The sequence below is a fragment of the Homalodisca vitripennis genome, chromosome 4 (genome assembly GCF_021130785.1).
Source record: "Homalodisca vitripennis isolate AUS2020 chromosome 4, UT_GWSS_2.1, whole genome shotgun sequence".
Classification (NCBI taxonomy): Eukaryota; Metazoa; Arthropoda; class Insecta; order Hemiptera; family Cicadellidae; genus Homalodisca; species Homalodisca vitripennis.
The window spans coordinates 135,597,276-135,622,183 of record NC_060210.1 but is presented as its reverse complement, the minus strand read 5'-3'; the positions used below and the strand labels follow the sequence as shown (position 1 = coordinate 135,622,183).

Genomic DNA, 24,908 nt, shown 5'->3' with positions numbered 1-24,908 from the left:
ACCTGCTATATTATCTTAACTAGATGTCTTGTCCACATAGTATATTTTACAATTTAATAAAGTTATCTCTATTTTCCCTCGTTTCCATTCTCCTGTCTTGGTACGAATAAAAAAGAAAACGTCATATCTCTAACGTTTCATTTTAAAGGCACGTTTTTGAGGATTAAAGATCAATAAATAACTAACATCGAATTTTACTGTGTATATTACGTCAAAACATTGCTTACACATTTAAACTGTCTCCTTTTAAAATCATCTGACTGAAGATGGCCTCCACAGTGAGGCTGAAATATTTTAAGATTTTAATTGTGTAAGCAATTTTTATACGCGGTGTGAACGGAAAAACTTTGCGCAGAATTGGTTACCTCATGTGGAGTTCCTAGTGAATTTCCTCAACTTCTTAGCTGGTATGAGAACTCGGGACGAGAATTTTTTTTAAAGTACCACTTGAAAATCAATATGTGACATAAAATTAAGTTTAACGTCTAATAACAATTAATCCACTGTTTACATGAAGTCTTAGAGTTATTCTTCAAGCTTTATTTGTGTGCTGTGTTACCATTAGGTTATGAAACAAAAAATAATTTTAACTTAGAAAACTGGTTTAAGTACGCGCAAATAATGACTCTGACTCTGAAAACAATGACGATGAACTTTGCGCAACCCACTTTTTCTTGACGATCTCAAAGCAAAATTAATTTTACTGTTACCCACACATTGTTACGGAGGCATTTATAAAAATAATTCGCCAATCCCTTCCTCCTCTTAGATGAGGCAAAATCTACAAATATTGCCTCTTTTTAAAAGGTTTGATGTTCTTGTCGAATGTCCAATTGAATGACACCTATTTTGAGCTTGAAGAAACTGGATATCCAAATCAAGGGGTGAATAAATCGATGTATAATTCATAATAATTTTTATAATTCTATAACAAACCTAAGCGGTGTCTAAGCAAAATAGCATTGCAGGATGAAAACAAGTCACATTATAATTTAAATACTCGGCCAAGAGTAACTTAACATGCTCTACTTATTCACGCTTCAAATTAACGCTTACCTTATTAAATTTACGTAACTGTAATTTACAGGCACAGTTTAAGTGTCATCTAATCGAAATTACGCTTAAAATAGCGTCAACATCACATTGATGTTCTATATGTCACAAAGCCTAAACAGAGTTAGCCGCTGTAGGCACTGTTAAGTTTTGATATACTTATTAATATTCAATAGGATACTAAGGAATCTCGATTTTAGAGCAAAAATTAAGTCGAGATCCAGAAACAACATAATTTCTATACTATCAATAATTATAGATTCTTCAGTTTTAACCGAAATCAGAACTAAGCAGATATCAATCAGTAAGGATACGAGTTTAAAATGTCTGGTTGAACCACAGATCGGAAGCACTTTCGGATGGCTAATCTAAGGAACCTTTTGATCTGAGAACTCAGAAATGTAGTCCAAATTGCTCGCATATTCTGCAAGATCAGTGGAGTTTTCTAGAGGCTAGAGCACTGATAATTACTCAAGGCTGGATGTACACAGTGACGGGAAATTTCAAGAGACCCTATTTTTTTCAAAATCTCAGAGACAGAAGATTTCTGAACGAGAGGGCCAAGCGACAGAATAATTCAAAGGGCTATATAAGCACGAGGGTTTAGGGGCCTAATAGTTGCAGAAAGTATGGAGTGAATATGACAGGTGGTTTCCATGGATAGTACAATGAAGAATTAACTCATAACATGGATTATAGTGAGTGGATACCATCAAGACATCAGAGGCCCTAAGAGCCAGGTTGTTGCAAAGGACAGGATCTTCTAGAGACTTGGTAGAACCCAACGTAGGTACTGTAGGGAAGTTATAGCATGACCGGTGGGATGCGCGTGAGGAGTGGAGGAGGTGAGCGCGTGGGGGCACAATCTAGAGTAGGAGAGTGAATACGGTGCTACTACCCCTACTGAGAGTTTTCTGCTCCCGGTTCATAGTGGTGGCGGGAGCCGAATATTGTAGTGTTTGCCAACATTTCTAGACCCTTATGTTCTTACCACGGTGGTCTTTTATGATGAGCAATTTAGTATAGGAGACCTTGAGAATATTTGAACATTTCTAGACTCTTTTGTAGTTACGGCGACGGACTTTTATGATGGGGAATTCAATACAGGAAATCTTGGAAATATTTGACCGGATGTACGTGATCTTAACAATGACTATGTTCTGCCGAAATTGTGTTCATAGCTCACCCTTCTTAATGAGTTCGTAGTAGAGATACCTGGTGGTAAGAAAGGGTTCTCATAAATTGGGAAGGGGTAGGAATTTATATTATTCTTGATCTCCAACGACGACAACAGTTCAGAATTGTAATTGTTACGCTTTTTTAGCCATTAAAATTCAATTTATCATATACTAACCGTGTAAGCTTCAGGATTTACGATAGTAGATACAATTATACACTACAAAATTTTCAACTGACATAGCCTAGCTGCTAAATTAAAAATTAATATAAAACTAGTTAAACTAATTTGTCAATATACACAGTAGAATAAGAAAAAACTAAGTTTTATCTACCAACTTGTATCAAGTTAATTTAATGATGTATACTTAAAATAGCAATAACGTCAACGATCCACACGCAATAGTTAACGTAACAAAACCCCGTTGTCGATGAAAATTATTTATTGTTCTTCGAACTACACCCAAATTAAAATTGTCACAATTTAGTATGTTTGCGTTTTCTTACTTTGTTGGGCGTACTAAAAGAATTTCCAATTGGACTTATTTTTTTTTCCTCCTTCAAAATTCGTCTCAGCGTACTTTCAGAAATTCCAGTTGCCTCTACGACACGCTGTTGAACTTTCTTCAAATTTATAAGTGTGTTGGTTTCTGCTTCCCATTTCATAAAATGGTAAACATTTGCAATCACTTCTCTTGCTTGGCCTTGTATAACCTTTCTACCTCCAATTTTACTTTTTACATTACGATCCATCACAAACTCTTTACTTAAAACGTAATGAGCACAACGCAATTAATTCACAAATTGTATTACAAACTCGTGAATTTGGCACAAGCGAATGTTTTTTAGGCGGCACGTATAGAAGACTGGTGATCGAAGTTCACAAGGCTAAATACGGCAACAGACTGAGCCGCTCCACCCCCCACCACTTTAGTTCCGTTTTTGCCTACGGCGCATCTCGAAGTCACCGGTCATGCTATAACTTCTCTACTATACTTTAACTCACTTTATTCTCAGGAATATTTTAGAGATCATTGCCTCTCAGATATTGGGTCAGTTTCAGAGATAAGGCAATAACTAGTAATAAAGTTTAGTCTAGGGCGTTTCAAAATTCTAAGCGGAAAGTTTTTTAATGCCAGGAGGGCTTTGTGACCAAAGATTTTAGCAGTACCTAGGTGAGCGTGGAGATTTCTTAAATTAAATTGCCCTTTAGTTAGCTGTTTTATATTCGACTAAATTCGACAATAATTTATGCTTTCTAAATATTTATTGTTTGATATGCTTTATGAATGAAATAAAACAGTTCATTAAATATGTCGTATTATTACACATGCGGGGGTTATAGTGAAATACTGGCAGTAAATTTCGTGAAGTTTTTCTTAGTTGACATAAAAGTGAAGTACTCCCCTGGAGATGACATCCAATGTTTTATAGCTCAGTAGTACAGCATCTCTCCTCCGCATGTTTACTGCGGCTAGACATGTGAACTATGGGTTTATGCCTAAATGTCATCAAACCTGCAAGTTATATAACGTTTTACTGGACATCTCACAATTTTTTTTCATTAATATTATGTCTATCCTTGATGTTTTCAATATTTTCCATAATAATTTATGTCAAATACATTACAAATATTCATTGTTCTACAAAAAAGTCCCTTGCCACCACTGATTAAGTTTTGGTAAAGATGTTCTGGAAAAATCATATCAGAATATCATCCATTTTTCTGATATCATCTAACAAAAAGGAAGCAACATATGACAAGAACTACACGAGAAGAACAACTAACCGAGCGCTTTGTATGGAACACTTCTTCCTCTCTTTTGATCTGATATCCAATGTTTACTGTAACACAAAGTACTTTGATATGTTTACAAAGCAAAGAAAAAGTATATTAGTGCCTGATACCAAAATCAGATATTTAATTACAATGCAGATAGGCCTATACTCTTACATTTAAAAAAGTTCTTTATATATCCGTATCCTCAGCAGGCAATGACATTAAACATAAACACACACTTTGATTGCAATTGTATCATCCATAAATAATATTAATTTGAATTTAAAGCCATAAAAATGCTTAAAGACTCAATTTCACTGCATCTTTATTGCTAAATAAATATACAAGATGTTCTTGAACTCTCTAGATAGACTTTGTGGTATCGACCCTTGGGTTGAGACTAACATGTTTTACATTATAACCGTGAGTGTCTTATTCAGTTGCTTATTTTTACGTATGCCTGTCTGTTTGTATTCTTCCTATAATACGAGTATTAAAAAGTTAAAATTCTTTGCTCAAAAATAGTTAAAGTTGCAACATTATAATTTAGGTTGTGCGATCGTGTTCTAGGTGACTAATTTCACCATCCATTGTATATTAAAATGACATAATGATATGTATTCCTTCTTTAAAAAAACACTGAATAAAACATTTTTTTAAAGTCAGAAATACACAGTAACCACTGTAGGCAGTAATTTTGTAGCTGTAAATAAACATACAATAATCTCTGTCGAAACAGTTAATGAGTCCAACCATCACTCTGTAAAAAACAACACAAAGCAACATAATAGAGTTAACAGTTTTAGGTATGATATTTAAAATTTAAACTAAATGTAACATAAATAAAACATATTTATGATAACAAATTATAAAATTTATATTTTTAGTTAATAATCTTACTACATTCGTAGTTGCAATACACTGCACATTACATTATTGTTTTAAATAGTAATATTTGACTTAACCTTAATCCTAGTTCCTCAAATAAGGCATCATTCGATTTGTGCGTCTTTTAAATTTGTATTAAATCTTTTCTTTATTTGAATGATTAAATTTGAAAAGTCTAAAAGCTGAAATTTTTAAACTATTCAGTGTATTCATTTTTGGCATTGTTAGCTACTGAACGAACAGTCTTGCAAAATCGCAATGTTACAACTTTGGCAGTTTGTGAGCTAATATTGTTGATTTAAAAACAAAAAAAGGCAGACGTAAAAATAAGTACCCATGACGATAAAATAAAATATTTTTGTATTAACCCAATTATCACAAAGCCAGTTCAGATCATTCAATACATTCTGTATATTAGAACTGAATAATAATGAAGCTACAAGAAGAACTAATTTTGAATATTTTTAAATTCAAGGGATGTGAGGGTTTTACAGAGAATAAAGTAAGCCGAGAAGGAAGAATACACAACAATTCGCAGTAGTATTAAATGTTTAAAAGGATAGGAGGGACGAAAACGAGTATTTTATATTACTTTCTTCACTGAAACGTGTTGTTATTACACGGGGTTAACAAGCAGCGGCAGGATCTGTGGTTAACAATTCAGGCTCTGGAGATATTATATTTTAATAATTAGTGGAAGGCCAAATCTAAAAAATTCCATTACCAGCCCACGTATTAAATTGTAATTAGTTTCAATTTAAGAGGTTTGAATGGTATCTAGCGTCTGTAACGTTGGAACTAGAGTGGAATTCAGATGGTAATGGCATGGAATATCCTATTGCAATTCTTTAAGTAGAAATATCCTGAGGATACTAATATTAGATATTACGAGTATTTGATTGGACAGAAAACATTTTTTTAAAGAACGATAGCCTTTACTCTCATGTTTTGTTCTACCTAAAGAGGAATTAAAAACTCATTGAAGGGAATTATTTTACGCTTAGAATAATTGCAGATACAGAAACAAGTGTTGTCAGTATAAATACTGTCAAGGTAAATTAAACACTTTAGAGAGTTACACATTGTTTTTGTATTTAAATGTAACGCTCTCTCTGATTGAATACAGTTGATTTAACGAGTCAGCCTTTAAATGTCAAATAGGGGTTTACTTTATTTTTGTCTAATTTTTTCTGACTTCCATTCTGTAGTCCCATAGAATAAACTTACAAAGAATAATTTTGCTGAGTTGCAAAGCAAAATTGCAAATTTGCACACCACTGGTGACTTTTTCATTAACTTGAACGATGATTACAAAATAATGTCATCGTTCTTTGTGAAATTCACATTAATTTTATTTGTAATAATATCTGTTTTAGATTATTGAAGTACAACTATGTTCGCCTACAGTTGAAAAATTCTTTTGTACGACAAAATTATTGGTTGAACGTTAGTGAAGTTGAAAAATACTTTTATTTCTAACCGTCTATCTTTCTGACTGACCACACGATATCTCGAAAACGAACTGACCTGTAGATTTGAAATTTTGCATAAAGCTTAATTTTTATATAGACAACATTGAGTTCTATCAAATTCTCGATGGTGGAAAATGTCACCCCATGGGATATGGCTGAGGGTTAGGGAACATTTTTACATTGGTCTTCTGGGCAACAAGAAGATATAAGAATAAATAAATTGAGTAGAATAGAATAGAAACACTTCTTTATCGACGCAAAATCCTCTTTCGAGATCCTACTTTACATTTAACCTGTGAAACAAAAAACAATCTTAATAGTACAACATAAGGCTTATCGAACTAAAACTAACTAACACTATATTCCATTCATTCTTCCTTTCACACAGTCACGGTTCAAAGAGTAACCCCGCCGCCCGCCACTACCATCCGGTCCAGGTATCTTCGTCTCTGCTCCGCCACAAACCGTTCTCGGCTCTCAATTTTTTGACAGAACCTGGTAAAGAGTTCCATAATCTACAGGCAGTGACGGTGAAATATCGGTTCTGTGTATTGGGATTATGAGACTTAGTGCAACAGACCGAATAATTTACTTAATAATTTACTTCAACTAATTGACAACTTGAAAATGAGAGGTATTGTTGGGAAGGAAGGAGGGGTGAATAAAGGACCAAGGTCAAGCCTTCCCGTATTCTGATATTAGAACCTCGACTCGATCTATTATTTTGCATATCTAACCATAGAATTTGGTTAAAATTCATTGAAGCCTACGATTCAGTAGGCTGAAATAACTTCTCTTTTACCTACGAGGGGGGATATAAAATTCCTTTTCTGTACAAGAACGAGTTCTATGATGTGTCATTTTGGCCTGCCTACCTGTCCAAAGGACTTCTCGAAAACTAGATGAGCTATAGACTCGAAATTTTGCATGCATATAACCTCAACGAAGTCTGTAACGCGACACTTTGTGTGGTGAACTCTTGTTATTTTTAAGTAAGGAAAAATAAAAAACTTGTTTCTAACTCACTTATAAATATATTGTCTATGAATTCAATATAAATATTTTATTTCTGAATGTGAAATATTTTATTCTTGTTGTGAAGCTTCTCAAACAGGGTTGTGAAAAATATTGTTCTATCCTTGGGTCCGACCAAACTTATTGAGTTACAGCTTTAATTCTGCTCGAATACGTACAGTTTTCACACAAAAAAGTATTAATATATCTCAAAACGCTGAAAAATATTGTCTGAATAGTATTTTGATATAAATGAAGTAAAACACAGCTTGCAAGGATATGGATGCTTCCTCCAAAACCATCGGATGGTAAAATGTTATTGAGATGCAGAACAAACTAGTATTTAGTAAAAATCAGGAGCTACCCTCCATGTGCATGTATGGAGGAAGCATACCAACAGGTTGACTGAGCGTGCGCAGAACAAAGCTCAAGTGACGTAGTATTAGCTCTCTTATAGAATTGTTGACAATTCACTACCTCAATGTAATTGTGCAGTTAATGTGAATACGATAGCACTGAGATTATTAATCTTTGATACGAATTTAAAGACTGCTACTTAATAGGGTGTTCATGTACGTAGTTTAGTACCGGTATTCTTTTGAACAAATTTCAAACGTAAAGGAAAACTTATTGTATACTTGATAGTACGACACGATATTTCATCACTTACAGTGATTGGATTGGACAATCGGATACATTTTTTTTTGTTCCGATTTATTTGCATTGGAGTACTATAGATATATTCATTAAGAGCATTCATTCGAATTATTTGTTTCCCGTAAAGAGCTCTTAACTACTAATATCCAATCCTTCGGACTGTTTAATTAAGTACTCTCCGAAATTAAATTAAATTTCGCATTCAGTAACAAGTATTTATTGAATTCAGTAATTATTCACAACACCAAATTGTGAATACGTTATCCCAGTAAAGTTACATTAAATAGTTATTACTTTTATTTTATTTTAGAGTAAATAACCTAGAAATAACGTTTTAAGTGTGAAGAATTTAAATTAATCATTCAAAATGACACGCTTATAAAAATTACTTGGTAATTAAATAATTTCCATTCATACATTAGAATAATACGATTATCAATGGAAAATTGTTTAATTCTGTAAAATAAACAAAATATTGTTCATCATTATTGGCTTATTAGTAGACTTTAACCTTAATAGCCATCAAGTGGTAGAGGGGGTGAGGGTAAATAAATGCTGTTTACGATGTAAACCTAATAGAATAGAGATATTTTATTCGGTGTAACTGGGTATTTTCATATATTTATGAATTTGTAAAGTAGTTGTAACAATTGTTGACAATTCAACGTAAAAATATAACTTCATTCTGCCAGGACAGTTGCTTATCTCACTGTGGAAGAGAGTCTACTTGCTAACTTTGTTTTTCTGCTAACAATAAACTTCCTTATTTATATGAGGTTATTAAGATTATACACCGGATTAGGAAGAGTTATTTATTCAACGCTCATCTCAAAAAACCGCTTTTAATGCATTAATAAATTTGGCTACACGTTCTATCTCCGAAAAGTAGGTAGTGAAAACGAATTACGATATCATATATCGATAATAATATCAATATAACACAAGCATTTTATGATAGGAAGAACAGTATAATATTAAATGGTAAAAATTAAGAAAACTATTTTGCTATATAATAGTCCCAGTGAGTGATTAGTTAAAATAATTAACAAATTTGAGCGAGTCTTTAGACCCAAAAATGACTGTCAGAATAATTGGAAAGTTAAATAACAGAGAGTTGTGCGGGAGTTTGAATTTCTGACATTGCCCAGCCTTTACATGTTCGACGTGATCATGTATAGCAGATCACATTGCACCTTGGTCCATAGTAAGGACATTCACCGATATGAGACAAGAGGCAGGGACAATTATCGAGCCAGACATCACAGGCTGAAGCTTACGCAGCATCTGCCAAAACAAGTTGTGTCAGATTGATCAATAAGCTTCCGGAAAGTATAAAGAACTCCAACAATCAAAACCAATTCAAAACTCGTATAAAACGCCTATTGGTGTCTAGTGCGTTCTACTCTGTCGATGAGTTCTTGATGAGCTGCTGGAATCTGGGATCAGTGAGGGTGTGCTTGAGTGAATGTGTGGAAGTGTAAATTTGGGTTCGTGTGTGAGTGAATTACTATTTACAGATAATGATTTACTGACATTTGCGGTGCAATATACAATTGTAAATATGCAATAAAAATTATTTTGTTTGATTTAATAAAAACGTGCATACTATCATAACGGTACTTCAGTGACATGCGCGCGCCTCGTCAACAAGCTGGCAAGTTGTTATAATCGCAGCCGAGATCTGTAATTGGTTCAGAATTAACACCATACAATTTTTTTCTTTATTAAGTGGACCGACTTAAAACACTAACACATTTCGTTTTCAAATTAGGTTCATTATTACAATACATTCTTCTTAAAGTGGTGTGAATATTTACTGTTCATGGTTGCAGATTTCAAACATATTCCCCCACTAAGCTAACTTCTCCTGAAAAAGATCAAAAATACTTAATTCGACTTAGATTCGGTGAGATCCTTAAAATTTACCTTAACTTTATAAAGTAAATGTTTAGTTCCAGAAAGGACAACAAAAAGAAATGTTTATAAATATATATATATATATTTTGTGACTAACTAAAGACCTTTCAATATAAGATAATGTATATAGCTTTTATCTATAAATGGACGTTAACATTCTAACCAAAATTTGAGGATTTTTGTTGGATAACTAGAAATAAAAATGGTAGATTGGGCTCATTAAAGGATATTGGGATGAATTTTAAGATTTTAAATTGCCGTTAAAATGATACATCTAACAAAGCTTCACCGTATAAGTGAAAAAACTGTTTATGGATGATTTAATATAATTCTCAAGGAATAGCATAGTTCAGTAGGAAATAGCAATATGTCGCATAGCTTATGCAATTTTTGTGGTATTTTTGTTTGATGACGAAAGTAGGCTGGTACACATCTGTCTCTATTAACGTTGACAGTGCCATCCCCATGAATGAGCCGTGCATCGCGGAGCGCAGTCCTTGACATTCAGCTGTTGGCGCGATAATCAGTAATCAGCTGACTAACGACTGCACCAGCTGTGCTGGACAGTGGAAGTACCGCGCGGCAGGCAGTGTTTGTGCGCCATGAAGCCTCCCTTGCTCCTCGGACTCTTGGCTTTCTCAGTTACCTTCTCGCAGGATACCGTCCCAGGTCAGTCAGTGTGTTGATCTTTGGGAAATATGTGTTACATTCAGGTGCACATTTCCTCTTCTTTAAAATCGATGAACAATCCTCACATTGTGTCAGGAAACTAACTAATTAACTGAGATATAACAAGTTTATTCATCAACTATAAATTTTTACTTTAATTAATTAGGTTATATTGAAATAAGTTACATTCTATATGAGGGAAGACCCCTTTCTTCTTCCAAACCATAGCACATTCCTACACAACATTTGCCATTTTTCATAATTTACAGATTGCTCCCTCTTTTAGAACTTCCTAATTACTCTAATTAATGAGGAGTAGAAACCGGTTTTTATTTTAATTTCAAAGCCTTTAAGATAACTTTTCTGAAGACAGAAACAGTAGAAATGTTGATATCACTTCACGACGAATGAGAGGCATTTTGAGTACGAAATTTAGCTAATTATGTAGTGGGAACCATATAAAAGTAATAAGATACAAATGTGAATTATTTACGGGAAGTTCGTGAATAATCTCAGAGAATAACATGGTTTTTTTCCAATAACATATTTATAAACTTCGGGAAATTATAGTTTCGAATTAAATTTAATTAAAGGAAATTATTATTTTTTTTTTTTTTTTACTATAAAATATCTAATTCCCTGTAGTCATGTTTTATGTACGTGCTGTAAAAATTCCATATCCTTATTTTCAATCGTTTTTGAGGAGTTATCCCGAAATTCTGCTTCGAATTCCTATCACTTATTCCTCGTAAAATACTAAATCTTTGTGTTGTATTATTCCTGTCTTCAAAAAATTTAATTAAAAGGGATGTACCCAAATATTGTTTACATGTTTTAAAAATTACACCAACTGAAAACTAATTGCGCCACCTTAACTAGTTATATTTGATGCAAGAAATTTAGCACATCATTTACACACCATATTCAATTTTGTATGCTTTTATGCTGCAATGCATGCTGCAATATATCATTTGAATATAGAGCATCTCTGTTTTAACTATACACTTCTAACTATTAAAAATTAAATTTACGACGATGAAAAGTCAAATCTGTAAACTTCTGGCCTACAATACAATACACAGATCAGTAAGCATCCAGCAATATTAAAAAATGTGTAGGTGGAATATTTACCAACACTCCGTATTATTTTGTGAACGACAGCTCGGGGATGGTTAAGCTGCAATATGGAGCCGGGATGAGTAAGCCTGGACACAAACACACCCCCACTCACTCCCCCTAACACCCATGTCATCACAACACTTGGTCAAATCCTTTTATTGCACTTAATAAGATGATGTAATAAGGTGATCCGCTTACTCACTGCAGGAAAGTAAAAGACTTTATTTTATATACTAATGCTACACAGCACTTTACAGACTAACATTTTTCAGTATACAAGTAATGCCTTATTTACCAAAATAAAAAATTTTAGTTCTATGTATTTTTTAATTAAATTGTAAACAAACTTTTATGAAACACTTTACTTCATTGGTTTTACTAAATAGAATCTACATCCACTATGCTGACCACTACACGTTTTTATATATTTGGAAATATCATCGCAACCTGTGAAATAGTTTTTGCTTCATTTAACGCAACGAACAAAAACGAAGGTGAGAGAGTAAATAAATAAACCGGAGTAGCGAAGGGACCGACAGAAACGAAAGCCTTACCATCCTATTCAACAAAGTACGAGCTTCATCATATGTGTTACTACGTGTGTACTCAGTTTGTTTACTTTGATTTTTCTCGTTTTCTTCGAGGTTAGCTATGATACCAGTTAAAAATATCTATTAAAATTTTTAGTTTTACCATATATGACCTTTTAACTCGAATATCAAGGAACTATGTACCAAGTTGAACCTTTCTAGCAAGAGTTATTGTGCGGGACAGATATACAAACAAACATCCTGATAGACAATAACACAATTTTAACTGGAAAGTCAAGGAACTATGTACCAAGTTGAACCTTTCTAGCAAGAGTTATTGTGCGGGACAGATATACAAACAAAACATCCGGATAGACAATAACACAATTTTAACTCGAAAGTCAAGGAACTATGTACCAAGTTGAACCTTTCTAGCAAGAGTTATTGTGCGGGACAGATATACAAACAAACATCCGGATAGACAATAACACAATTTTAACTCGAAAGTCAAGGAACTATGTACCAAGTTGAACCTTTCTAGCAAGAGTTATTGTGCGGGACAGATATACAAACAAACATCCGGATAGACAATAACACAATTTTAACTCGAAAGTCAAGGAACTATGTACCAAGTTGAACCTTTCTAGCAAGAGTTATTGTGCGGGACAGATATACAAACAAACATCCGGATAGACAATAACACAATTTTAACTCGAAAGTCAAGGAACTATGTACCAAGTTGAACCTTTCTAGCAAGAGTTATTGTGCGGGACAGATATACAAACAAACATCCGGATAGACAATAACACAATTTTAACTCGAAAGTCAAGGAACTATGTACCAAGTTGAACCTTTCTAGCAAGAGTTATTGTGCGGGACAGATATACAAACAAACATCCGGATAGACAATAACACAATTTTAACTCGAAAGTCAAGGAACTATGTACCAAGTTGAACCTTTCTAGCAAGAGTTATTGTGCGGGACAGATATACAAACAAACATCCGGATAGACAATAACACAATTTTAACTCGAAAGTCAAGGAACTATGTACCAAGTTGAACCTTTCTAGCAAGAGTTATTGTGCGGGACAGATATACAAACAAACATCCTGATAAACAATAAATAACACAATTTTAAGAAGGAACTGTTAGGTACTGAATAAGTATACATGTAGGTCTAAGCACCTATCCACAATTAACGCAACATCTTTTTATTTCACTCAACTTTCACACGTGGTAAAACAATGGTGATAAGTGGATGGTGATTTTTAGCTTCAGATCACTTTCCTCTTATTACAGAGATCTGAGATCTGGCACTGTCACAGACTTGACTCTTGAAATCTGGAGTCACGTTCAGCTCTTTCCTCATAGCTACGTTATTTGGAGAAACCTCGGACCCTCCCCTGTGCTTATACGAGTAGATCGTGTCTAAAACATCGTAGTGCATGGGACGAGACTTTTTTGGATATTTTCAGACGTACACGACTTCAGACTCCAGTCTATGACACGTCAGATTGCAGTCGCTGAACTAAGAGGAATTTCAACTGGAGCATAACTCAACATTCAAATTAACTGCAACCATTCCCACCTTAGCTACTGTACGCGAAGTGTGAGTTAACATTTTGGTGTTTAAGCTCTTTTTGGAGCTCTTTTAGTGTAAAACCTATCGGAAAAGATTGGTCTTACACAACGTCTTATTTCAACAATGTAAGTCGTACAAGCATAACACCGTATCGCACAACTACTACGAGTAATATGGCAGCTCTGACCATATGAGTGTTGGCCGAGTCTCACACGAAAGCTACGTTCGGAACGGACCATTGGATGACCATTATCTGGCGTTCTGAATATAGTATATATCAGCGTCAGAGTATAACACATGGAGACTGATCGTTCTCAGTCTCAGTCAAAAAGAGATCTTTAGAGGGTTTTCTTAATGTGATTCAACTTATAATTACATGTCTGACGGTCCATTGTACCTGTATCAAGCCAAGAAAAAAGTCATATGAGAGGAAAGCGTTAGTATGCTTGTAACCCTTTCAATACCTTCTTAAATCGACAACTACCAAACGTATCGCTGCTGCCAAGCGATTACTTTCTTCTAAGAAAGTAAATAAGTTAAGTAATTTTTTCATGTCAAACTAGGTAAAAAGTCGTTTATACACTACAAATTGACTCTAGGCTCCTGAACTGTAAGTACCTTCCGTATTGATTTAGGATCAAAAACGTTACAATCATCCCCTAAGGAATCTTTTAAAAAGTATCAAATGAAATCATTTATCGAAAACACATATCATTTTCAAAGTCTTGTAAAAACGAAATCAGTTTTAGTAATATTATCTGCGCTATTCTGAACAAAAAATTTGGTTAACTAAAATATACTAAATTAGCTTAAGCCAGTTTTTAAATAATCAAGTTTATCGCAAAAAGAACTTCAAGAATTTGTGTAGTTTAATTTTATGTGCCATATGTGGGAGTTCCAACAAATATTTTAATATAGTTACCTTTTTTGAGAAGGGAATTTCTAAGTCTAAGTACAACTAATAATATTAAGGAAACCTCACTTATGAAACTTTACTAGCTTTGTTGTTTATAAACCCATTTTTGAGTCATGTGTTACTTTTTGTAAGTAAGAAATAAGAAATATTAATTGAATTTGCAGGACATGTTATTACTTTCCTCTATTACCCCGTCGAAAAATACGCTTACAAAATGTAATTTAATTCTGGTAGGACATACATATTAGTAACTATATTATAATGAGTAAAATTTTTATTATGTTTAAAAAGTGTTTAATCATTTGACATTGATACTACCTAGATGTTCCTCGCAGTCTTCTGGCACCGTGAGGGAATAAAGCATGATAAAAATGTGAATTTCTATCTACTTTAATAGGGAATATCCTAATTTAATATTCATTTTGTTGTAATCTCTGGAACAGAATATTACAATGGTAATAATGTGGTAATAAACATGCCGTGTATCACTTAATTTGTCAGTCTTCTGTTCCTAGTTAGTGGATTCTACCGTGGTTTAGATCCCCTCACTTTACACTTTTATGTGTGCGCGTATGTTTGCTAACTACCTCAAGACAGAATACACATTCGGTTAAGATCGAAAACTTACTTTTTTCCTCATAGTGAGTATAAAACTTAACGGTAAGTCAGTTATTCCCTCGGGATGGTTTACACAAATAAACATAATGGCTTAGTTAATTTAGTGTTTTATTTATTTATCCTATCAAATAAAGGTTATAACACGAAACAGCAATTTTTACTATTTTATTGTAAAGAGAATTTCAAATTCGAATCTGCCAAACTTATCCCCACCAAGGATGGAAGGAGACATAGTATTTGACCCCTCAATTGGCCCAATTGCCCCGCCTCTAACCACTCCAGACTAACTTGATTGTTTCTGCCGCCTTCCCATTTTGTTTCATAAGTGTTCCACCTTCCAATAGTCACGTCAGCTTCACTAAATCAAGACTACAAAGTAACCGTTCACAACTTGCTATTGTTTTAGTTTGAACAGAGTTCACTATTGACCATATACTATAGATATTGTGAATTTATACAGTATCATCAAAGGGCCCTAAACTGATATAAAAGTTCATTGATAACAAGTTCAACTGATAATAAAGCCTAACATTTGATATAAAAGTTCATATTTTGTATTGGTAGTTTCGTCACGGGTAGGTTGCAGTTTAGAACAAGATACTGTATGAGAAATGAATACCGTGAAGGTTTATGAGCAATACATCCTAATTTACATAATTGAATGTTTGCTTTGATCAAATATACCAATACAGTTCTCGCTGGTTCGGTTCCCTTCTAATATAGTCACACACGATGTTGCATCTGTGTTTTTAATAATTCGTAATTCATAAAGTATAGTAAATATGTTGAAATCAAATTAATCAAGATCTACCCTGTTAATATATTACTCATACTGTGCGGTAATTACTATGAATTGATTTATTTTTAGCATTAGTGTTTTTTTAACAGAGGGCCAGGTTTCCTGGGCTTGGTAGTTGCCTAGCATTACGGTTGGATAAACTCACAAAATCCTAAATTAATAAGAATAAAGATTTTAATCGTCAAAAATATTTATTTTATTGCGGTGGTCTTAGATAGAAAAGCTGGAAAAAGTTTTATTACTGCATAATGAAATATAGGAATTTAAAATACAAAATTTTTGAAATAATATATTGAAGTCCAAATAAACCAGTTACAAATAAAAGTACAATTTTGTTACATTAGCCTCTAATATGAGTTATATGTCCAGGGAGTTACATTGTATATAATGGTTTATGATTTGAAAAAAATTGGTTTTTGAAATACAATATTATTTAAGGTAGTTGACATATATGTATAAGAAATATTTTATACATATAAAATATTTCTTAAAACATGTTATTCTCTTCATTCAATTTTTAAGTACATACTGTAAAATCTTCATATCCTTATTTTCAACACCTTTTCTTTGTGTATGATTATAGTATGACATACACAATGACATATTATAATCACAGTAATGCTTCAGATCCTTGCGTATAATGGGCTTTAATATCGGTTTCAACCATTAAGAATATCCTAAATGTGGACTATGTAATAAAATTGGAAATGCGCTGAAAAGTAACAACTGTAACATATTTTTAGAAAAAGTTCTTCTTTGGTAATCTTGGATAAAAATTTGGAGTTGAGTAAAAAAACTTTAAACCCATAAAAATGTTGGGTGTTTTTAGGTGTAAGAATTATTTTTTTCCGATTTTTTGGGACCCTGTGTTTTTTGTGGGTCTTCACTTGCATAACCGTGTACACACTTGTACACATTTTTATATATAACGGTAATTAATGTTTAATTCAGATATTATAAGTGAATAATCCCTAATTAATCACGAGCTCTAACTTTGCCAATGTATTATTACAACCAGCATCATGTTACTTGCATAAACAAACAAACGACTATCGTGTATGGAACAATTTGGTTTAAACATGCAATATTATCATGTATAATTTTGTTGTTATAACTATTTCTCACCGATAGTTACAATTCTTTCATACGCGAACAAAAATAAGAATTTGTTCAATAAGGTGAAAATTTTAATTTCTATGCCATGCCTCGATAATATGAGAATAAGAAAGTGGACATTAGGGATATGTTTGCATTTTCTAACTCTAGGAACCATTTCTTTTTTGCAACATATACTTGGGGAAATGCCTATCTTTAACATCTAAAATGTCTATATTTTAAAGCATTACACTTCTTCCTGTCAAAAATATTTATCATGTGATTATTAAACCCTAGAAGTTTTAAGCAGTAATTTATAACATCAGCGAGTTTCTAGATAACTTTTAGCGAGTTTTGCTATGATAGTCCTTTTGGCTACAATAGATGTACTATTACACCTTGTTGTTTTTATCCCTAGGTAAAAACTCTTAAAACCAATTATTCACACCTGTTAAATTTGCTAAAATTTCCACTACTTTATTTCTGGGGTTATAAAACATATTTTTCTTCATTTTCTAAAGTAAAATCATGGATAAACTTATTTTACTCCTTCCAAAAACGGCATCAAAATAGAACATTGAGTTCATACATTTTAATGGTATTGTGACCCAAAAGAATTTGTATGAACCAGTCTATCACATCAAAGACATAAAAGTAAAATAAGTGGATATCTAACGCAATAAAAATAAAACGATTCATCGATTCTCTATCCGTTTAAAAGCACATTAACTGTTGTGCCCGTAGAGCCATCCGGTTTCCATCAGAAGTTTTAAAATAAACACTAACAGTAATAAACTGCTAGTTACTAAACACGCTGCTTCCCGTAATGAGTTGGGTAAGATGGTTCTTTACGTTTCATCATTTAATTTAGCCACTTGTACCATGACACATACACCATGAATCTTAGATGATTAAGCCTCTAATTACAAGGTTGAATATTTGTTGAAGTTTTGTCTCCAATTCGGTTTTCACACATATTTACGAATATGTAAAATGTGTGTTGAGCTAAAATTACATATCGAAACTGATCATGTTGATCAATTTGACCCACACAGTGGATTAAAAAAATAAGGGTTTACAAATTTCAAAATGTATTTGAATAAAACAAAAATACAGTAAATATAGCCTCCAGACGCATCATAGACCCTCCCCACTACGCAGTTAGTCATACTTAATCACAGCTATGTCTGGTAGTGCATCTCATTTTCTTCTTATAAACCTTCCAACTGTAATGGCTTTGTATGGATCTGCCACTAGACATCCCTGTTCTACACACACATTTTTGTGTTGATTTTAAGATGAGTGAATCTTAAATAACTAATAAAACTGTTAAAAAAGAGATTGTTTTGCTGTCAATAGCATAACTGGAGATCATAATAACTAAATTACACAGCCTGCATATACGTGAGACGGTCCTCGACAGCTATTTTGATTATGCTAATTTTAGATATCCTTCAGTAGTCTCGAGACAACTTTTACCCTTTCATCAACCTTATTGAGGTTTACAAACAGCATCTTATTTTACTCTTATCTCGAAGTCTTTCATCAAATTGCAACTCTGTGATCAACTTCAGAAATTGGATTGCTTACCAAGCATCAACTCATTCATTTGTATGTTCTCATGATTGTTTCTCATTTTACACATCTCTATAAATATGTTCTTTCAAAAGGTGGTTGGTTGTATATATTTTGTGGCTGTTTCCTGCGTACTGGTATATTTTACATTGACCATGGGTCAGGAATATATGTTTTGGGGTCTTTGGCCCGATACTGCCCCAGTCAGGTATTGATTGCGGCATATTATGGACTAATTCACTCTCATCTTTCTTATGGAGTGGTGTTGTGGGGAGCCTGCGCAGGAAATAATTTCCTGAGAGTGTTCAAATTGCAAAAAAAAACTATTGTTATTATCGCAAAGTTGAATTTCAGAGTGTCGTGCAGGACAGCATTCAAATATTTGCAACTATAGACTTTACCCAGTCTCTACATTTTAGAAACATCTTTGTTCTGTTTGTATAAATGTGCCCTAACCAGAGAACGTGACATACACGGGTATGAGACTCGAGGCAGAGATAACTACCGTACTGAAAGACACAGAACGGTGGTTTATGAGCCCTTGCCTTCGCAGGAAGGTGTTCATTTCATCAACAGATTGCCAAATTCTATGAAAAACGCCCAAACGCCCAAGGTGTCAAACGATAGTTTTCAGCGCTTTCTGGTGACAAATGCATTCTACAGCGTTGACGAGTTTTTGGCGTTTAACTGAGAGACCGCTCAATTCGATGACTGATTCTAGCGCTGGAAGAGGGTTGAGATTGGCAAAGGATGAATTAGACTGGAATGTATGAACAATGACGTAAGTTTGGCCGTGGTGGTAATGTGGTATGAGAGTTTAAAATCTAGAATAAATTATGACGTTTGCCATACAATGTACAATTGTTACGAGCAATTAAAGATTGCATTTGATTTAATTTAAACAACGTAGTAGTAGTAGTAGTAGTAAGCGATATTACGTGTCGCGTAATAGACTTTGTTGAGGTTGCATGCATCAATTAAAATCTACAGTTGTGTTTCTTTTCGATATATCGAGCGAACAGACAGACAGTCATAAATGAAAATGTTCAAGTCCCTCGAATAGTAGCCTTCATTCACGCGCAGCCAATGAGTGAATTTTAAATCGACTATCCTAACTATGCCCTCAATTGGAGCCCTAGTTTTAATACTGTCCAAGCATTTCAATTGAGATGGTCGTAAATCTCATCGTGAGATCTGATTTATCAAGCCGCACTGATATACTATTAACTTCTAATTTCAGGCATCATTCAGTAAGAAGTAAACTGTATATTAAATATTAAATTAAAATGCAAATTTTGCAAAACATATTTTCATATCCATGGATATCATATCAATGTGTATTCAATCATAGGTACCTCTCGAGAAACTTTCCTTTTGAATTTCTTAAAAATTTTTTCATCATTCACTGAACTACATTCCACTCCTTCAGAACATCAATATGATATTCATTTTATGCGTAGCTTTTATTATTGCTTTCAATTTTTTTAAATCTTTTTTATCGTGTGGAGTACATTAAAAGGTATATGTGTAGAAATAGTACTACATGTATGAGAACTTCCTAATAGGCAGTATAGATTGCGTATTTTATGTGTCTGTAATTTACAAATATCGTATTTATAAAACTGTAAAAATAATATTTAACAACTTTCAAAAGAAGTTATGAATAATGGATAGTGATCTGTCGAATAAAATCTCATAAGCAACTTTACCTAACTTGGGATAAGATATGAAATTGTGGTATAGTTTCTAATTACATACATAATTACATTATAATCATTAAATGGCTAAAACTACTATACATTTATCTTTTTGGTCATTAAATAAAAACAAAATCTTTTTTATTAAAAACTTTACATTGGCATTGCCTAAAGAAACGAGAATGAAAACGAACATGTAAACATACTGTATATAATACAAATCAGCTTAAATTGTTAAAAAAAACAATAACACTAAAGTATTATACATGGAGTTTCAATTTTCAATCAGCTAATGACAAGTAATACTTAATTCTTTAATTTGACAATACTGAGGATATATCTGTACTTACCGTTTCAATAAGGGTCATAATTAATATCCGAAATACAGCATTTAAACATTACATTTTACCAGCATTAATATCAATGTGCGCTATTACTTGAGATTGTTTAAGCTACAACCCGGTATCGTATTCCAAAATATTGTAATTTGTTTTATATTTATTCATTTTCAAACAATATAACTTGTAAAAAATTAAATAAATCCTATTTCTAGATTTGTATTTATATTTATTTTTTAAATGTAGTGATATTACTGTAAATGTATTGCCTTCAAAGATTAAAACACACAATGCTGCTTGAAACGTCAATTTCCCTAAATAGGCCACTCAATCATAGAGCTGGGATAAAACATAATTTTAACTTTTTATACCAGTTCTACCGCCTACTATCATGACTAATTCCAAATTACAAAAAAGAAACTTTTTCCTTTTGTCCAATTAATGTAAAGTATTAAAATCAAAATGATAGATCAGAATATAATGATAAAGGACTCAGAGCAAATACAAGTAAAGTATATACTTATATAAGAGTTTACACAATAAATATATTCCTGTCGAATGATTCTCTCGTTTAACACAACTGCATACGAGTTCGTAAACAAAGTTAAGAGACTAGTGTTATGTAGGGTGGCTCAACAAGTGCTAGGCCGATAACATTCAAAGTTAACCGATGCTCGAGTTACTACCGGTAAACCCTGGTTTACGAGTTAACCCGAGCTTTGCCGAGCCGTTTTAACTTTAATTAAACCTGTAAAACGGACATTGTTGTAGTTCCTGCTATCATATTGACACTTTGGTTACCTTTACTGTACACTTCAGTAACTGAGCTACTCGTTCTACGGACGGGCCAGGGACTGTTGTTTTTGGAATATTATGCAATTACCGTACATTTATAGTTAGAATTACCACATAGGCACTTTCGTTACTTTGATTGTACTCGGCTCATCTTTTACATATGACGTTATGATCATGTTATATCTCCTTATTTTGAACAATTATGCTTGATAAGAACACGAAATCTTCATCTACTTTGTTTAACGCATGCAATTATTCAAAGTAGCTACTGAAGCTATTTGGACCAAAATTTTGTCCTTATGTCTGATATTAGTGCACGCAGAACTCTTAGAGATGCATCTTTATTATCAATTCTTATTCATAGGACAGACTTTATATAGTAAAACTTTCACCGTTTGGTCATCTCTTTTGTGGAACACCGTACCAGATAACATTAGAGATATTGATAAGCGCGATAGCTTCGAGGTTGAAGTCAGGTCCTTTCTGCTGCGGTCTCAGCAGGAGTGACGGTTGGAAGTCCTTGTGGTCGCACTTGAAGTAATTACGTATAATTTAAATAAACAAATAAAACAAAATATATAAATTAATTCAGCAAAACAACGTTGTATAACAAGAGTACAAAATTACAACAATACGCTAGTAATTTCAACGATTACATATAAAAATCAGCTGATTATTATACAGTTAAACAAACAAGTTTAACAACAGTAACAACTCGATTATAATAGCGTTCAGATCAATAGAAGCTTAAAGGTTACCAATGCCATATTTTGATATAAAATCAAGTGACTTGATTCAAGCTTGACCCTGAACACTCCTACAGTGTTATTTATTAAGTCATATCTATTAATATAACGTCATATTTTCCTATCAATATAAACATTTCATAAAATCTCCCGTTTGCGAGCTATTACAGTTTAAAAATTTTGCATGGTCATCGTTTTGAAACTTGATGTGATATTTTCCTGAATTTTATTCAAAACCGGTCTTAATTAGACTAAATGTTTTTCAAATTTTGAACTAGCCTATATGACCTTATTCAATTTAAAGATGTATTTTTCCCTTAACTAACACAAAAAGACATACAGACTGTAAACTAAGCAAGATAGGACTATGCTCTATATGATGTTTCTTAGTTATTTTGAACTGACAATTTAAACGGTGAAGTTTGGATACACTAATTTATGGTTAACCTGTACATAATGCAGCTTTATAAACATTATTTGCTTTATTGTACGCCATCCTAATTTTTTCGTGTCGTCTGATTTCTATTTTTTCTATTGTATGTTACTTTGTATTACTATATTGAATGCCGTGTGACAGTTTCATAACCTTACCGAATCTAACCTTTTGATTGCATTTTCAAAACACTTTTTCAAGCAACTTTCAATCAAAATAGAAAAGAGTAAATGAACTCAAGCTATTTTAAAACTCATAGGCATAAATTATTTTATGTGTATCAGTATAAATGACCGTATAAGGTTAACAGGAAAAGTGTATAGATTATAAAAATATATTATTACATAGTTAATATAAAATAGAAAGTTATATAGAATATGATCTCATACATAAATGTACTATACTTTTTTAAAAAAAAAGGCAAAGTATTACTGTTTAGAAAAATGAATAATGTCACGAAAATGTTGTACATGCTATGTTGAGACTAAAAATATTACCTATTTTAACAGTCATTATATGATAATAACATTATAATAATGATAATAATTATCTATTTATTTAACGTTATGCTTAGAACAATATTACAGAGCCTATTGTATACAATAGGCTATTGTATGCTATGTAATATGTTGTTAATAATTTTATAGGATTATTAATAACAAAATATTACATTCGTCACATTTTACCCATGTGTAGTGGCCTCGTTCATAAATTCGTAAGAGCACAGCTACCTCTGCGGTTTTTAGAAACAATTTCTCAGCAGCATCCTGATCATCAGCGTTATTTCGTTTCTCTTCTTAACACTGTTCTAAAAATGCAAGCAATAATATTTTGATAACCTTTGTTATTTTAATTATTGTTTTCTCAATAGTTGTGTACATAATATTACACATTGTCGCACTTGTGTTTACAAGTAGGTCTACAATTCCAATGCGATTCCAATTATGAGATGTGTATTGTGTTGTTTGTTCTGAGATGCATATGTCTTTGTTACATAACGACGTTACAGACTATAATCTTCGATAGCTTCGAGATCATTTTACTCTTCTTTGTAGTGCCTAGTGTGTATAACAACTAAGTACATATTTTTTAGTTTAAGAATTTCAAATTTATATGCTTCTATCTCTTTCATCTATATACTTACCGATAGTTGAGAGACGTTGGATTATTTTCATAGCATTTTATTTGTATACCGAACTAGTTTATAGTATTTTTTTTTAATAAGATTTGTTTTCCTACAATATTTTAGCCTAAGTTCATTGAAGAATTATCAACATAACATTGCCTTTTTATTTTTTAGTTAGAAGTCGAGGGCCAATTTCCATGTTTTAAGCATACAATTCGGTTATTTGCGAATTTGAGAGAGGAATTTCCTTTGAGCAAAAACTCGATCAACAGCTCTACTAGCTTATTTAGGGGAAGAAATGAGAAGTTATCGCAAGTGTTAAGAATATCAAACTATAACAATTATGATCATACTTTTTGAACTTAAAACACTTAAAAACAAATATCTGATACGTAAATAATGGGTAAATCACCGTCAACTAAAGAAATAAGAGGCTGAACATCATTTTAGCCAAATAATCGAGCTTCTTATGATTGGCTGACTTTATTGGAATTTTATTTACATGTCAAACTATTGATCTGGGGAGCAAATAGTCTACGGTTATTTTAACCCAATAGACCCTCACTAGGATAGACGATTGATTTGTTTCTTAGGAAAAATTTCCGTATCGATTTCACGAAAAACTAGGTTGTGTGCTTATACAATGTAAATTGGCTTACGGCTTTAGGAATACTAAGGCAATGCAACCTCACAAACAACGTTTTAAGACAGTTATCCCGCATTTGTAACTGTGTTTTTCTACGCAGAATAGACTTTGCACTTGAACGTTTTGAACTTTTAATTGGGAATATAATACATCAAACTGCAAAATACTACTTTGTGCTACGTTGTTTTTTGGGAACTTTTGTCAAATATTTAGACATTCTTGAAAAGGAATCATCGAGTCGTCTATACAACACTTTTTAAACTTTC

The 24,908-nt window shown here is 32.8% G+C and overlaps 1 protein-coding gene across 2 annotated transcripts in view; it reads left to right on the top strand.

Annotated features, from left to right (window-relative positions):
• Positions 1-10,498: 10,498 nt before the first annotated feature.
• Positions 10,499-24,908, top strand: part of LOC124360239 (collagen alpha-1(XI) chain-like) — an 80,512-nt gene continuing 66,102 nt past the window's right edge. The window contains exon 1 of one of the 2 annotated variants that reach the window (XM_046813674.1): positions 10,499-10,626. In XM_046813674.1, coding sequence (XP_046669630.1) covers positions 10,560-10,626 — 67 coding nt within the window. In that variant the 5' untranslated portion in view covers positions 10,499-10,559. The remainder of the gene's footprint in view (positions 10,627-24,908) is intronic. The other variant, XM_046813673.1, reaches the window with a different exon arrangement.